The 17,638-nt window shown below is 42.4% G+C and overlaps 2 protein-coding genes across 2 annotated transcripts; one reads left to right on the top strand and one right to left on the bottom strand.

The window, feature by feature from the left end:
- Positions 1-433: 433 nt before the first annotated feature.
- On the top strand, positions 434-9,311 carry grtp1a (growth hormone regulated TBC protein 1a). The gene is made up of 8 exons (XM_030376193.1): positions 434-1,031; positions 2,106-2,257; positions 2,917-3,075; positions 3,493-3,617; positions 5,828-5,924; positions 6,821-6,993; positions 7,107-7,292; positions 7,894-9,311. The coding sequence occupies exons 1-8, from the start codon at positions 934-936 to the stop codon at positions 7,984-7,986; spliced, it is 1,083 nt and encodes a 360-aa protein (XP_030232053.1). The 5' UTR covers positions 434-933; the 3' UTR covers positions 7,987-9,311.
- Positions 8,859-16,607, bottom strand: lamp1a (lysosomal associated membrane protein 1a). The gene is made up of 9 exons (XM_030376192.1): positions 16,280-16,607; positions 14,229-14,335; positions 13,554-13,773; positions 12,842-13,003; positions 12,016-12,218; positions 11,036-11,161; positions 10,868-10,934; positions 10,605-10,772; positions 8,859-10,094 (listed from the first exon to the last, which is right to left on the bottom strand). The coding sequence occupies exons 1-9, from the start codon at positions 16,329-16,331 to the stop codon at positions 9,955-9,957; spliced, it is 1,245 nt and encodes a 414-aa protein (XP_030232052.1). The 5' UTR covers positions 16,332-16,607; the 3' UTR covers positions 8,859-9,954.
- Positions 16,608-17,638: the final 1,031 nt, after the last annotated feature.

The raw sequence follows: 17,638 nt of genomic DNA, 5'->3' as shown, positions 1-17,638 counted from the left end.
CATGGGAATAAAAATAAATAAAATAAGTGCTTCAGAATTGTTGCCCCCCGTCAACAATTCGGCCCAGGGGGCTGGTAGGGGGTATTCGGTGGAGGACCATCAGTACCTCTTGTATACAGGGCCCATAATTTAGTACGGCGTAAACTCTTCCTTACAAAACTGCTCAACATGAAGAGGTTTCTCTCCACAAGAACTTTCAAATCTAGAGAAAGGACACTGGTCCTTTAAATGCCATCACCAATGTTGTAGATGAATATCAACGACCGAACGATTTATTACCTATATAACATGTTCATAGTCGATATACGAAAATAAAGTAGGCCTACATCCAGGATCTGGGAGTCTCCATGCTACGTCAATCAAATGGGGCGTGGTTACTTAAAGCCTTAAGTAAGTGAGATTGACGTGTCCCAGTCATCGGGTTTGTCGCGCGTGAAACGAGTGTCCAAATCCTTCGGTGGAACGCAATGCATCTAGCAGCGCTTCAGACTGAATTTGGAGTGTAGTTACCCTCTCCGTCCAGTTTGTTGAATTGGTGTCTAATAATAAGGAGGGTTTGTAGTGGTGGGCGGGTTCAGGTTGCAGGTGAATCCGTGTCGTTTCCGCCCACCGGTCTTCCTGAACACAGTCTCTCAGCGGTGGTTAAATCCCCAGCTCACACAGTAGCGCTTAAAAATACCTGCAAACAAGGGCGGTACTGTTGTCGGGACGGGCGCGTTTATCCCAGGACAACAAGAACCCCCTGCGTGGGTTGAGCCATATAGTGTCGGAGCCCGCATGGACAAACTAACAACAACTTCTGCAACCTTCTGCCTATAGCTCTGGATTGGGGGGTGGGGGTTGCTCTTCAGGATTAATAGGCTGACTGTAGGAGAATAAAAAAAAACGTCAATGGAACGTTTCTCCCAGGCGAAGGGTGTGTAAAGAGAAGAGATGGACCGCCGGAGGAATATTCCAGCTTCGGACGGGACCCGCTCGTCGCGGCGAGTCGCCTCCCCCGACCACCGCGGCGCCAAAGACCGCGTCGAGAGGTAAGCATCATGCTAGAGTTTATATTATATGTTAGATATTTATTTATTTGGATCTGAACTAAGGTGTATTTATGTACATGTTGGTAGGCTACATGTAGTTATTTACTAAACTGCTCATCATAAAGGAGTTTTCATGGACAGATGAGAGGTGACGTTACCTTGCTTCATTCGGTTTGAGTTGTTTTGGAATTGGGGCAGTGTTTTATACTTTTTGGAAAAACGAAGCTCTTTTCAGTGTTCGCCAAGTTGTGATCATTTTATGTCAGGTAAAACATCTAAATATATCTCCTACCAGCATCAGCCTGACATAGGACAACTAGATTTCTTTCAAGAAAGACTTTCTTTGTGGATGTTTTCCAAATAAACTGACATTTGCATATATTTGCTTTGGTTAGATCCCAAATTTGTGTTTCAATGCAAAAGGAAAAAACTAAATTAATTTAAGTTGACAGACTCGTTTTTAGATGTATTTTTAAATGTACAGAGTAGTACTGACTACTTCTCAGTACTGAGGGGAAAGTGCTCCCATCAGCCTCTTTCCCCTTCAGTAGTTTAGATTATCGTGTTACGTAAGAGCTTCAAGACCAATCCATAGACTGAACCAATCCCTTGCTCCATGACCTCTGCATCTCCAGGAAGAAAGTCACCATAAACAAAGTGGATACGGAAACAAAGAAAATACTGTGCCATTAATCATTTTTAGCTGTGTTAGAGTTCAAATAAAGTGGTTAGCCTTTATTTTGTGAAGGAGTAAAGAATTGCTCTGTTCATTATTAATCTCGTTCGACTACCTGTTGTTATGTGACACCTTTCATGAAAGCGTAGCTTTATGATGGCTGTTTGAGGAAGTATATTAGTAGATTTCTATTGATGTGTTAAATCTTTATATTGTCAGGTGATCAGTCTCAGTGAGATTCAACATCTCTTTTACAATAGAGACCTGGTGGGATAGAGCTGACAGTTTGTTACCTGCACCTCACGGGTGCTCAACGGCTCGCCGCATCGACTCGCTTCATTTCCACGGGGCATCTACGAGCGCTAATTGAACCGTATAACTCAGTTTTAACTCTACAGGGTGGACCCGTACGGCTTTGAACGCTCTGAGGACTTTGACTTTGGGTCGTATGAGCAACTGATGTCAGAGTACATGGTCGTCCTCACCAGACGCTCCATCAAGTGGTCCAAACTCCTGAAGGGGAAGAAAAAGGTGGACAAGAATGTAAAATGTAAGTGTGTGTGTGTGTGTGTGTGTGTGTGTGTGTGTGTGTGTGTGTGTGTGTGTGTGTGTGTGTGTGTGTGTGTGTGTGTGTGTGTGTGTGTGTGTGTGTGTGTTCTGGTCATATGAAGCTTATCTGTTAAGAAAGAGGGAAACATTCTGGTCAAAATGAATCTGCAACAAAGAAACTTTCGTGTCAGCTCAACCCTTGGCTGCGCTGACGTGTGTTTTTTTTAATCTCTCGCCCACTCAGTTAAACCAACGCTAGTCCCAATCACTTAGTCAACGCTTGCAATTGAGTAAGAAGCAGTAGGCAACTTACTCAAACCAAGCATCAGTCAAAAAGATAAGGGCTAGGGAGGAAATTGACTCTGTCAGGTTGACTCAAAAAGCAACGTCAAAATCATCTCGGGGGGAAACATATGCTGTGACCAGTCTATAGAGCGGCTGTAATGTATTCGCCTAAAGTTGATTCCCATCAGCCATGTTCTGTTTAGCCACATTCATATGAAAAACAATGGCTGACCCCAGCAGACCTGTTTGTTTGTTTTTTACAGATAACAATTAAATCGTTTCGGCACTCAGTGTGCACATATCAGTGTGCCGATTCCCGTCACCACAAACCTCTGTTAACAACGCTTGCATGTGTGTCTACGCGTTCCACGCTAGTGAAGCGCTATGTCCGGAAGGGGGTTCCCAACGAGCACCGGGCCCTGGTTTGGATGTCTGCCAGTGGAGCCCAGGAGCAGCTGGACAGGAACGCTGGCTACTACCAGTCTGTGCTGGGAGCCCAGCATGACCCCAAACTGGTCGACAGCATCCGCACAGGTGAGACCCAGCTCACCTGTCTGTACAGCTGCAGACAGATCAGCCTTACCTGTGTAGAGTCAACACTTCATAAAGCAGGAATCTATGTGGCTGCAACAGGGACACTAAAAAAAAATGGTTTCACTTTTTGGTCCATGACTCAAACACACTACATTTAGATAATATCAATAGCTTATAAGTGAGCACCCCATATGCATTCAGGTGACCCTGACCCAAAGGTTAGGTAACACTGTTTATCCATAATCTCTCCTTCATCTAGCCCTGCAGATATTGCTGAGTTTTAAAAAATATATATTGTGTGTGTGTGTGTGTGTGTGTGTGTGTGTGTGTGTGTGTGTGTGTGTGTGTGTGTGTGTGTGTGTGTGTGTGTGTGTGTGTGTGTGTGTGTGTGTGTGTGTGTGTGTGTTCATGGTCCAGACCTGAACAGAACCTTCCCAGAGAATGTCCTATTCCGCAAGTCATCCAGCACGTGTCTCCAGAAGGAGCTTTACAATGTGCTGGTGGCCTACGGACAGCACAACCCCACCGTGGGCTACTGCCAGGTACCCCCACCCCTCTACACTCAACACACACATACCCCCCCCACTTTCTCTACGATCCAACACACACGCCCATAACTTGAGACATTATTGGGGTTTTTCCATTGGCACTTTTGGCCCCACCGAACCGTACCATGCAGCGTTGATTTGCATTTCCTCTTACTATTTAAATAAACTGGGCCGCACCCGAGATGCATACAAATACAATAATATATGCGTTCCTGTATATCAGATGCATCGCCATGCACGGAGAGTAACGCTAGAGTTACTCTCCGCACAGCTTGATTCTTTATTATTCGTTCATTCCTGTTACTATTTTAATTAAAAAGCCAAATAAAGTTTTAAAAGGAGCGCATCGCCGTTAGTTTGACGAATTTAGCTTGCAAATCCAAATAGCTTGTTGAAAAATGGCATATTTCTTTCAGATAAGTCTTGGTGTAAAGACTGGACATTGGACAATATTTCACACTATTGGATAACACGCTGATATCGATATCCAACTAAATCTTGTCCTTATATCAAGGACATCGTGTGGCACTCTGGAAAATATCTGTTAAATATTGTCCTAAGGCTTGGAAACAATGTTAACCCGTCCTTCCACAGATTCGTTTACATACATGAGCTATTGAGATTAGGTAGCAAAAAGGGGAAATATTTAACACCAAACTGAATGACTCATTGCTGGTATCATTGTATGTCGCCCTCCATCTAAGACAAGGGTTTTATACCAAAATATAAAAATTTGTCTTGAAGAAATTATTCAAAAAATCAAAGCAGGCTAGAATACAAAATTAAATGGGCAATAAAGGTGGTTACACCATTGCAAGCCATTACCAAATCTAGCCATTAGTGACATCACAGGGAGTGACCACCCAGATGTATGATGGGTAGATCAACAGTTGGTACATTCTGCTGGTTAGGCTGGTCTATCTGGTAATATAGGGGCATTTTAAAGTTTAGTTTATCAAGTGCTACGCCCAGTGCCAACACGTGGTTGCTAATGAACTGACAGCACCAACCCCGTCTTTTAATTATTTCTGTTCAGCCCAAGTTATTTAGCTTTATGTTTTATTTACATTTTTAAAGATTGAAATGTAACTAAACTAGACCAAGCTGAATCATTTGAATGGTAGAAAATGTCTTACAACTCAAAGCAAGGTACTGTAGTAAGTAATGTTCTGACACCCTGGTCATGGCAGTGGTATTTAAAAAAAAAAAAAAACCATAGCAAACTTTAGGAATAATAATGGCTACTCAAGTACTAAGGAATGAATTGGCTGTGGATAAATGTTTCCACAACAAAGACAACATTACTTAGAAGTAAGTCAAGTATGTGTTTTATACTGTGTGTACTACACTGTGTCTACAAAGGTTCCCCTTTTTAGGAGTTGTAAACATTCCTGCCTCACAGCCGGCTGCAAGGTGTGGTCTTATGATATTACGACGATAATGACCGGGGGTCATTGACAGTTCTGTGCTACAATTCACAGAATGTTTAAAATTATAGTGTTAGCTCAGACGTAGAGGAAGACACTTCGGGATTGTTCTAGAGAAGTTGATTAGGTGAATTTTCTGAACTTTTGAGCTTTGTTGCCCTCTTCGTTACTCTGTTTAAGCTTCTCTTGATATTTGGCACCCTCTTCTTTACTCCCTGGGGCCATGTTACTAACTGGGTTGGTTCTTCTGTTCTCTTCCACCTCCTACGTCAAACTTTCATGTACCAGCAACTCAGTCAATAAACCTGATGACTATAAAGAGAACACTAATAAGAGATTATAGTGGTTACGCATGTAATATCAATGTAATCCAGATAAAATGGTACTTTACTTTTTTAATCCCAGATGGGCTGGTTCTTAAGATAGTTATGCAACATAAATGAACCTGACAGCTGGGCAACACGGTATTATTTTGAACAAACTCTCTACTACTACTACTACTCTCTCTACATTAACTATTATGCTTATCAAACACATAGTCTCAAAGGTGTTCACAGGCCCACATTATACGACATGCCCCAAACCCTAAGCACTCTAAAGACTTCTAAGAGAAACTCCTCCCACCCAGAGGGAAGAAACCTTGAGAAGGAACACAGAATAGGGACCAGAGTACTGAGTGGGCAGACATATAATTGAAGCATAACACAAGGCAAAACAGAGGTTATGATTAAGTTGTACTCTGGCTCTCCTTCTTCCCCCATTTCTTTCTTTCTTTAGGGTATGAACTTCATCGCTGGTCTCCTCCTTATAATCACCAGGGATGAGGAGAAGTCTTTCTGGCTGATGGAAGCTCTGCTTGGTCGGATACTACCAGGTGGGCATGGCCTGATAAATACCACAAGTCACATGTTTCTGTCATTAGAGTCACATGGTCTCTGTGTCCCATGGTCCCCTAGATTAAGACCTATGTTGGCCTCTCTCTCTTCTTCATCCGATTCAACTCAAAGGGCTTATTTGAATGGGAAAGGTACATCTAATTAGCCAAAGAAGTAAGAAATTCTATCTGTCCCCCCTTCATTTCGCTCTTTTTTTTAATACAATCTCTCTTATTAAAGTGCCATTGTGTATAGTTATTTGTGAGTACTTTGTGGAATAAAATACTCACCTCTCATCCAACAGGGGGCGCAATTACTTAATGGGGAAAACATCGTCCTCTTGAGTTTGTGAAAATCCAACCATTCATAATATTGCTTTTCTTATTCATGTATATACAATGGTTTAACTATTACGTTGACATACAATTATATTATTTTAAGTATTGACTTGGAAAGGGGACGGACACAACGTTCCAGAATGCAATCATCCAACCATCTCTGTGTAATCCATTATTTCCCAATCCAACCTCCTGTCTTTAGTATCCTCCAACCTCCTGTTCATAAATGTAATATATAGCCGTGATGCTACGTTCTTGAATTGCATGAGCAGTCAATGCATGGCCATGGCATTTATCATTGTTTTGGACGTACACTACTCATGCAAGTGCGCTTACAGGTACACAACAAATCGGTGTAGGAACTGATCCTGGGCCATAATTATATATTTTTGGTACTTACTGGCTTGCAAAGTTAACCTACAGCATGTTTAATATATACCAACCGTGTAATTTCTATTCCTATAGCCACTGTGCTAGATTGTGAAATATTTTTTTTTTGTAGCTAGCTACTCCACTTTGGATAAAAGCTTGTGCTGAATATAGTCTCCCTCCATCAGACTACTACAGTCCGTCCATGCTGGGTCTTAAAACGGACCAGGAGGTGCTAGGAGAGCTGGTGAGGGAGAGAGTCCCCGGAGTCTGGGGGGCGATGACGGAGCACGGGGTCATGTGGTCACTGGTGGTCTCGCGCTGGTTCATTTGCCTCTTCATCGATGTACTGCCAGTGGAGGTAACACTCACACACACGCACGCGCGTGCGCGTGCGCGCCTGTCCCAACAATGCATCAACTGACTAGAACCGACGAAACAAATGAAAAGTCAAGATGTTAAACCTTCTTGCAGACGGTGCTCCGGATCTGGGATTGTCTCTTTTACGAGGGTTCTAAAATCCTCTTCCGTGTTGCCTTGACGATAATCCACCAGCACCAGTCAGTGATGGAGGACGCCCGGTCACTGCCAGATGTGTGCCAGAGCTTCAAACACATGACTCTCGGGCCCTTTGTGGAGGAATGCCATCCTTTCATGCAGGTACAAGACCAGTATGCTTGGTAGGGTCAGACAGCTAGAATCTACACTGAAGGATTTTTTGAAGATAGTGCCATGTGGGACTTTTAATTGTCCGATAACCGGCGCATATTTTACCACGTGGCTTTATGTTGACTAGACCTTTCAAAATCGACCCTATAGTAACATCTAAAGTGGGAGTGTCCGCCCAGATTTATTATGTGCTAGATTAGCCCAACAGTCGGAAAAGTCCACTGGGGTATGCTGATCTACATCTGGTATGCCACTCCCAGATGTGATGTCACTGATGGAGTGACGGACTGATGAAGGGTAGATTTTTTGAAACGGCTTGGTATTAACATGGGTTCAGATGCTATGGGAACTCCATGATAATTATCTATATCCTCTCATAGCTTGGAGCTCCCTGGATAAATAACAAACATATCGTTGATGTGGGCCCTAACCTCACATTCGAATTGTACAATGCTTTTTTAATTTTTATATTCTTTTTTTCAATCTTTTATTCTGTTAAAAACACTTCCATAAGTTTCATGTCCTTTATGAAGTTCTCTCCGTTCACTCATTTCCCATATGTAACACCCTAAACATTCCCTCCATTTCCTAGAAAATCTTCACCGAACCAGGAAGTCTATCCATGGCAACCATCGCCAAGCTGCGGGCCACATGCCGAGCCCGCATCCTTGCCGAGGGGTCATGACCCCGCCCCTATAGATACCTGTCAATCAAACTCACTACATTCCAGAGGAGACCTCATCGGGGACCTCACTGGACCTGAAATCCTTTTGTGTTTTGGGACAACCTTCAAACACAAGCTTTGCACTTTCTTTTGAATGTTTCCATTATTTTCCAAGGTTGCTTATATCGGTCTTGAATATTTCTTGCAGTTCTTCGCATTCAGCATTTGATTGTCAAAAGCAGAGCTAGACTACTGACGTAGAATCACTTTAAATCTAAACATTTTTTGGAATATGTGGAACCTTTTTGTATACAAATAAATTATACAAGTTTTTCATACGAGCCAATTAGAAATTGGTGAACATTTATACACAATGAGTTAAGTCTCTAAGTAAGGTATGATTTCAATGTGATGTTTAAAGATCAGGCTAGCCATCTGACTAGCATCTACCTTGGCGCTTCTACAGCAGCAGCAGAGTTCTGATTGGCTGAGCAAAGCAGAGCTAGGCCCGCCTCATCAGCCAAATGTTTCTACCTCCAGTGCAAATTAATAACTCCTCCAAACCAACCATTTCACTCCAACGCAGCTAGACACTGTAATGCTGTACCCTGAATGTGGAAAGAAATAATTTGGGTGAAATGTCCCAATGTAGAATCTTGAGGTGCATGACTGAACCAGCCCAATAAAAGTATGAACTCTGGTCCTCCCAAAATGCAGATACATGTGATTTTTGCAAAACAGTGGTTTTTGTTACCTAATAGATGAGACACATCCTATTTTCGATGCAGCAATACGCTTTATCCAATTTCTTTATCACTTTAAATTAATATTAATAAATCAAAAATGTAAACCGCAGGTCTATAATATGCCTCCCACACACATTTTAAATGGGACATTTTTTAATCAGATAAAAGCTTTAATTGACTTCAGGAGGATGCAAAAGTCTACAAAACGATTAAAAGTATTTTCTATAAAAATAACGAACACTGAACATTTCATATCAAACAGGAAGTAGTATAGAGAACTCTGTTCCACATGTTCACCTCTCATGGTGCAGGAATAAAAGGACAGTCTGTCAATTCTCTTTCCATGGTACTTCTTGTTTGTCCAAGCAGATATAAATGATAAACCCAGGGCAACTGAAACCAGCACGCTTATAGGAAAATACCTTGTGTTATGTACTTTGGCCACAAGGAAAGTGGATGAGCCGTTGAATTCTCGGATGTTTATGCATCAAGGTGATTATCTTTCCCCAGCAGTATCATATACCTAAAGTCTACTTACATAATTATTAAATAACAACAAAACACCCAAACACATCCAAGCAGGAGTACAGGAGACTCTAAACTAGAATGAATAATACAGTGTCCATAATCGGATTTCACTTCAACATCCATGAACATGGAGTAAAATTTAACATCAAATAATGAAAAAACAGCTTCACACACGCAAACAGCGCAATGCATCCTAGATTAATTTCACTCTTTTAACAACCTTTCACTCATTCATTTTCAAACTGTCACACAGAGGGGCGTGGTCTGCCAAGTGAAATGGACATGTCTGGAACAATGGGGCATATCTCTAGGAAGGCGTGGCCTGCCGTATTTGAGGGCATGGTCCTCCAGGCCAGACGAGGCAGTGTCATATAAGCTGTGTGGCCTATAAGGGGAGTTTCCCATCAGGTGAGGGTTGGGTATAATCTAGCATGTGAAAGGGGCGGGTCTTTCAGGTTAGAGGGGGCCATGGACTGTCAGTTGTGGGGGCGTGGTCTAGCAGGTTAGAGGTAGGTGTGGTGTAGGTATTGGATGAGAGATGGACCTGGTCGTTCCAGTGAAGGGTGGGCGGGTGAGGGGGGGGGGGTGGTGGTTGGTGTGTTGAGAGATGGTCTGGGCAGTCAGAGGTTGGTGTGGTCTGTCAGGTCGTAGGTGGCCACGGCCAAGCAGGTGAGAGGTTGGCGTTGTCAGTCAGGTGAGACGTGGGCGAGGTCGATCAGATGGTTTGGTATCCTGCGTTGCTCCTCTTCCTGCCGATCAGGTAGGCTATGAGGACCACAAGCACCAGACCGGACAGGGCGGCTCCCACCACGATGGGGATCAACATCTGGTCCTGGTCTATTTGGCACTCTACCGCTGGAACCCCAGGCACAAACACACAACAAACAGCTCCATCAAACAAGGGCCCGTTTCAATAAGCAGGTTAGGATATCTTTAAACGGAAACCACAACTCCCAGTAGAACTCGGAGAGAGTTCGTTTCCACACTGTCGGTTTCGGATAGGTTGAACCTGAAAAACCGTCAATTATTGCACTGGACTGGACCAGGGGGTTCCCAAGCCATCATTGCTTTTTTAGTCCTATTACTGCATGAACCCGGGACTCAGCCTATTCTGTTTCTGTATACATTTTCTCTTGAAGTTGATTTTTGAGGTAAATAAATTAAATTAAATTCAGTGTATAGTTTAAGTATTTCAGACTGATGCCACTCATGAACTGACCTTTTAGTGGAAAGCATATAATTCATATACAGGGCCTTTGCAAGACCTTTGAAACATTTGAAAGAAAGTATCATCAAATATCCGAAGCTTAGATGTAAGCAGTCTCACGCAACCCCATTGCAGGTAAAGAGCGAGCACAGGCCTACCTGTAGCGAACTGATTGCTGATCACAGCAAACGGCTGCACCTGCAGTCTGAAGGTATTAATGGAGACCGCCTCTGTGATGATCAGACTTTGCTCCGAGTTACACGAGTAAGACCGGCCCAAGACGCTGGTCAGGTAGGCCAGGTTGCTGTTGCTCACCGACACTGGTTCTGAGGGGAACCAGAGGACAACACCATCACATCCATAAGTGGTATAAACTGGGGCGGTCTTAAGACATCAGGGTCTGTTGAGGAGTTGGACTTACCACTCATGTCGGACCAGTTGGCCACCAGCACGAGGCCGCTGAGGTGGTACTTGTTGGAGGTGGTGTTCTATAAAAAGAATTGCATGTTGATTGAAAAAGCTTGAAAATGCCCTCACGCACGTGCCTAAACCCACCCACCCACCCAATAAAGGTAACGGTGGTGTTTACCAGAGTGAAGGTGAACGAGATGATTGTGTTTCCCTCATGGTCCAGGACCAGGGTGGAGATGCTGGCTCCACACGTGCCCGAAGCCGTCGTCAGGTTGGGGTGGATGTTCACTACTTCCTGGACCGTCTGGCAGGATGAAAAAGAAGCAGAGTCATAAACACTATGGGGCATGCTACAAGTAGATATTTCATGCTCCATGAGCCCGGTGTCAAGTCACTACAGGTACTTGCTATTGCTACAGATAAGTGTACTGAAGATAATTTCTACAGGTAAGTGCTACAGGTAAGGTAATCCCTGGATTTCTCGAAAGCGAAAAAAAAAAAAAGCTGAATGATTGGAGATTTTTTCAATATACAAAAAATGGCGAAAGTAGCGTTAAACTAAAACTGCCATTTGCAATGGTAAATCGGTTACTAGTGCAAATCGCGTTACAGCAGTGTATGATAAAGTGAATGTTGTGCGGAATCAAGTGGATAATGGCATCCGAAACCATGAATCTGGAATCTGTCAAGTTTCCAGACGTTCTTGTAAAAATTAGCTGCATTTTACTTGTTTTTAAATCACCCGAAAAGCATGAAAAGGTGCTGAAAACGTATTATGTCAGACTAACCTTACCCATTCCGTGCCTTCTCTGGCAATGTTGTGGCTTTAATTCAAAATACAGCCGTACCGGCTAATGTTACTAGGTCTTGAGCTTCAAAGATTTCCCTGAATATCGATCCCTGTTCCCATTCAGGAAATGTTAGCATTGCAGGGAAGCAGTGCGAAATGGGTTTATAACCTGCATTATTTCTCTGCCTCTCACTCAGGGTCTACTTACTACAGGTGAAATCTACAGGTATGAACTACAGATAAATGCTACAGGTGAGAATATCAGGTAAATGGGGCAGCCACAGGTAACAAACCTGAAAGAGATGCTTCAGGTAAGTACTCCATATAAGTACTAAATAAATTGAGTATAATCTAGGTCTCTGACTCACATTGTTCTTGGACTGAGAGGTGTAGGTGATGTTAAGCTGCAGTCCCATCCTGGCCATCAGGCAGGTGTCGTTGCCCTTGGTAACAGCGTAGGTTCCCTGTTCAGGGAGGTCTTGCGGGGTGGGTGACGGCACTGGCGTTGTGGTGGGGCTGGGTGTTGTAGGCGCTGCCGTGGTACCCTCTTGGTCAGCAGTACAGACACTCTCTGGCAGATAGGACAAGATTGGTTGGAATTCCATGAGGGTAGTCTAATGTTTTCTGGCCAGAACGCCACTCCTCGCAAGGTTAACTGACCTATCGACACATACATTAGTGACATACAAACACATGGGCCTCCAGAGCTCAATTGGTAGAGCATGGGATTAATACTGCCAGGGTAAGAGGTTTTATTACCTGTCTAGATTAACTGATTGAGCGAGCATGGCATTAATTCTGCAAATGTAAGGGGTACAAATCATACTGGGGCCAACCATGGTGAGAATATTGTGTGGTATTGTAGACACTTTGGATAAAAGCTTCAACCAAATGGCGAATGTATTATAAAACACATGAAAAAGTAAAAAATATAAGTAATCTAGCAAAAAGGTCCCTGCTCGGACATATACACTGGGATAAATTAAATAAATTAAAAATTATTAAAACACATTACTTCATGAACACCTGAATTCATGAATACATGCAGCAGGACAGGGGAACACATGAATAAATGACACCGGTTTCTTAAAATTAACAAATTAAAAGTCTGCCATTTCCTGTAAAGGATCATTAAAAGGATCTATCTATCTATCTTTCTAAAATATGCATAAACGAAAACAAGAGCAGTGTTACCAACGGGGCTTAAGTCTTCTTGGGTCATGTACGCCTCCATCTTAACCCCAGAGAAGGTCACTATTGCCCCTCCCACTGGGATGGAAGCGGGGCTTACACAGCGGTAGGTGGTGTTGAGCCATGCCCACATCCCCACAGATTCCGTCATCACCGTGACAACGCCTAATGGACCATAAAAAACACAACACTGGATTAAACCGATACATTGTCTGACATAATAAATAGAAGAGATCCTTTTGTATTATTTATAGAATTCTATATGTAATGTTAATACTATTTTTATATATAATTTTAAGTGGTCAAGTTATCTTTAGATTCGCAATGTGCACGATTGAGTCCCTTCCAGTAAGTGGTCGGGAGACTTTCAATGTTTAATAAACGCAAGAACAATGTTCTGTCCACTCTGACTGGCTGTGCAACTGTGTGACACAAACTAGCATAGGTCGGCTGGCTGGGTGGCATGAGTAGAGGAGGTTTCTGGAGGGTCGATAGTAAGATTATTGTAAGATAGTAAGAACAGAGAGGAAGTTAAGAGCTGGCTGGCATTTATCATTTGTAGTGTATATCGGTGTGATTAAATTTATAACATTATGGAAATCACTATCGATCGAAATTGACTACAGATATTCTCATGTTCTTTTGCTAGGAGTTAGTCAAAATGTTAGACATTGTGAATTCAATGTATTGTTAGATATAATGTGGTGCATCTGACCTGAGCTGTTAGAGAGGGGGAACAGAGCGCTGTCACTCAGGTTGTACTGTATGATCAGCATGTTCACACTGTACATGCTCCCATTGTTAGAGAAGGAGAGTCCGAGGGTGTGGCCTGGCCCAAACACGCCCACCAGCGACACCGGCCGCCCGTCGCTGCCACATGAACTGCTGCCCTGATCCACCGTAGTAGAGTCCGGGAGATCCACCTTTACTGTGGTCTGAGGGAGAAGATAAAAGATGGAGGAGAGAAGGAAACAGTGAGCCAGTGAGAAAAAGACAGAGCAAGATATAGATAAAAATAGATAGAGAGAGGGGTGAAACCAGTTAACAGTAGAAAGTATGTGTTTGCTTTAGCTTTCTGCTAAATATTGAATACATTGCACTTTCTACATTGCATTTTTTTACTTTGCCTTTATTTTATTTTACATCTAACTATTTTATTTTATTACTTCCTTTTTATTGTATGTTTGCTTTAGCTTTCTGATAAATCTTAAACTTATCTATCATATTTTATTATTTCATTTTATTGTATGACGATGTTTCTATGTGAAGCACTTTGAGTCTGCCTCGTGCATGAAAAGTGCTATTTAAATAAAGTTGCCTTACCATATATACTTCTGTTTAACAGTATAAAATAGGATGAATCTGTGGATGAGTGACTAGTTTTCCTCACCAAGGTGTTAGTTGTGTTGTAGGTGATGGAGAAAGAGGCGGAGAGATCAGCCTTGATACAGGTGGAGTTTCCCTCTCTCAACTCCAACGTCACAGCCCGGACGAACCCTAAACAAACACACACGTTTATTGATATAAAACATACAAAAAAATATCTCCCTTGCAACATAAAACCAAGCAACATAAAACCAAAAAACACAAAGTTCCATGTGGTAAACAAACAACTCTTTACAACAAGGGGGTTTGGGATTCTTTGATACCAATGATTATACTTTTTTGTGTTGATTCACGCATTGTGGTTTATCCCAGTAGAAAATTGGGCCCTGTTATGTTATTTTATTTCCCATATTATTTCCTACGTTTTTTTTCATTCTCTTTGTTTACCTCTTGGGTCATTAAGCTGGCAATCAGTGATATTGCTCATACTGGATTCTTATTGGCTGTATCTAAAGAAAACATATCTCCTATTGGGTAGAGGGAATTAAGCCCCGCCCCTTCAAGTTGCTGTCCGGCGTGCGCAGACAGAACGATAACACAAGCAGACGTGGGAGACGAGTGGAGTGAACGAGTCAAACTGTGACAAGTGCTAGTTGTATAACTGAATACACGGAGTTGAAGTTGAAGGGAAACATAGCTGAAGGGAGAACTAGGTTTTTTGGAGTCCTTGGAAACTCTGGATCGAATTCCCCTTGACGAAGGGGTGGCGAGCTAGTGAACATACCTCACCCAAAGGAGTGGACCGAGATCACCTGTGCCGAGGAGGAGACCATTCTTCCTCTACCTCCATGCTCCATCACTTGAGTATATCAGGTGGAAGCGCCACACACGACCCCTTGACATTGACTTCGGATTCTTATTTGACATTCCCCTTTTGTTAACGCATGCTGAACTGACCTAACCAAGGAAACTAAAGGAACAAAAACTGAACTTGAAGGAACATCTCCAAAGAATTTATTTTCTTATTTTTATTTGTTCTTATTTGTCCGACATTTAATGGTGTTTGAAGAGAGTTGTTTCTTCCCTAATGTTTGGTCTAAACTGTGAAAATGGCTGGATTTTCTTGATTGCACTGAACTCAACTGAATCTATTTCATTTTTGCTATAAAGTTGATTAGTCAATTTAAAAGTAACCTGTGGCTCCAGTTAATTGTGTTGTCACTTTATTCTGCCCTCCGAATCTAGTCAATAGTCCATATCTGAGTATACTGACCTAGAGGGTTACAGTACCTTTGTGGGTTTATTGTACCGTACGTTTAAGTGTGTAGAAGGACAATAACGTTATATGTTTGTTGTATGAAGTAGAGAGAAAAAGTTAATAAAAATGTTACGACCATGAACTGTATGAGGTTTTGAGTGGAAAAGTGAAGTGCTTTTCACTCCATGCCGTAAGGTTCTGGTTTCATTCCCAGATGTCCATGGTCTACCTGTAGTAATCAGTACATTTCCTTTGTGGCTTTAGTATTTACATAATTATTAATATAGAACAATTTACTTCCAGTCAAATTTAGTGTGTGCTACTCCTGTACCTTGCTGGCTCTCATCCTGGTTATTTAAATGTAAAATAAGCATAACACTGTAATTTGTAAAACAACCAATACAAGCACAATAGTCCGAGAACCAATTTCTCATTCAGTCTCATAGAACAAATGCCGTCCCGTCACGTGATGGGCGCTTGTATCGCACATTGAACGGCCCGGAGCGATCTGCGCACGCACCATGTGATGACCAGAGAAAAGTAATACCATTGCTCCCCATATGGACCTATATAAATAAGAGCACATCACAGGCAGAAGACCGATCGATACCGATCAACGCCCCTCCACAAAGCTCTACGTATGACGTCACCTGAGCGCAACAACGCCATGGCCAAAAAACTGACAGAGAAGCAGGGCATTCCCGCACCTCTAGTTGTGAAATTATTTATGATCGTCAGGTAGAGGATTAATATAATTGAATGTAGCTCGTGTGTATACGCCACAAAACAATAACAACAACCACACAACATCGATTTAATGACGTCGTTGGTATGTTTTGGGTATGGGAAAAACTCACCTAAAATCAACGAACAGGCGACGAGCTGGAAACACAAGTTTGACTTCTTCATGTTTCCAATCCAGAAATTTCACTTGGAAGTAACGCGATATAATAGCCTAGCGCAGTGAGTCGCGGATGGAAGCAGGTCAGTGCGCAATCCGAAAATAATAAAATCCTTTTCCTTCTATACAAGTGACACTGATTACGTCCTGGTTTCTCCGTATGCATTTATTTGTATTCATCCATTAGGTATTATAGGGCTCCCCTTAGTGGCATGTTGCGCAGGAGAGCGACAGCAGACGTCAGGACGCGTTCAAGTCCCGGTGCGGAATGCCGTGTCACGTGAAACAGACGTTTAGTCAGCCAGTAGTCACGTGAGCATGCACCCACAACTCCCGCTCAACGAAAGGTTCGTGGGCCATACCAAGTTCGGAAGCATGGAAGATATCCGATGTAAAGTTTATGTTTGGAATAATATAGGGTTTGATTCAGTCATTCATCGAGCTAGAGAAATCACCAGCACCACCACACCAGACAACATAGGCCTAAACACAGGACTACTCCCGCCCTCTCCACAAATAATTTCAGCTGCTCTTATCTGCTCGACGGTGCAAGGGCCCCCTGGCCTGACCAAAGATAAAGACACTTGTATTTTCGTAAATATCGATAGTTGTATCTTAATATTTTTAAATATATGACAAAGCTTATGAATAAAAAATAAAGTGATGAGATTCTGAATAGGTTTACGAGTTCCAAATGAATGTAGCAAGAAGTTTGGCTACCCTAATAAAAAAACAGTGGCTTCTATTGTTATCAAAAATATATTACGGAATTGGCGACTCATTTACAGCCTAAATTCTCATCTGGGATGAATAACGTAAATCTCATCTGCGATTCAGCGCTGATGCCTGTTTTAAACGTCCTGAAGAGCTTACTTCAGGATAAATAAACCACTGATCGTCACCAGATGAGTCGTGAAAAAGCCCGCGGCAAAACCGACATCATGTGATGTTTCACGCGCACCAACGTCTGCAAATCGGCTGATGACTTTTCACTTCACTCGGTGGTGAGGAAGAAGGCGCACGCTGCTGTCCAAGAACTGTCATCTCCCCGAGAGATTCTTTCAGATTTTAGGCCAACATAAAAATTACATATAATTGGTGCTTTTCAAAAGTAACTTCATGGGTCAGCATGTTAATTCATATTTCCTATTAATTTGACGAAATAAATTGTTCCTTGACAATTTGAGAGGTTAGAAACGTTTGTTTTTTTTCCACAGCAGGCTTATGTGAAATCTCGAATATTCACTGTGAAATTTCCAAAGCCAGCATCTACACACTGCATGTGCTGCTGTGAACGTCTGACCGACATTAGAAT

This window comes from Gadus morhua, chromosome 14, assembly GCF_902167405.1.
Source record: "Gadus morhua chromosome 14, gadMor3.0, whole genome shotgun sequence".
Lineage (NCBI taxonomy): Eukaryota > Metazoa > Chordata > Actinopteri > Gadiformes > Gadidae > Gadus > Gadus morhua.
The sequence above is the reverse complement of the archived record's forward strand: the minus strand, read 5'-3'. Positions and strand labels throughout refer to the sequence as shown.

Coding starts and splice junctions, on each gene's coding strand:
- grtp1a (XM_030376193.1), top strand. CDS start 934: ATGGACCGCCGGAGGAATATTCCAGCTTCGGACGGGACCCGCTCGTCG. Junction 3,618..5,827: donor CCACCGTGGGCTACTGCCAG/GTACCCCCACCC, acceptor TTCTTTCTTTAG/GGTATGAACTTCATCGCTGG. Junction 5,925..6,820: donor GCTTGGTCGGATACTACCAG/GTGGGCATGGCC, acceptor TCCCTCCATCAG/ACTACTACAGTCCGTCCATG.
- lamp1a (XM_030376192.1), bottom strand. CDS start 16,331: ATGAAGAAGTCAAACTTGTGTTTCCAGCTCGTCGCCTGTTCGTTGATT. Junction 12,219..12,841: donor AGAAGACTTAAGCCCCGTTG/GTAACACTGCTC, acceptor CCTATCTGCCAG/AGAGTGTCTGTACTGCTGAC. Junction 11,162..12,015: donor CCTCTCAGTCCAAGAACAAT/GTGAGTCAGAGA, acceptor TCATCCTGCCAG/ACGGTCCAGGAAGTAGTGAA.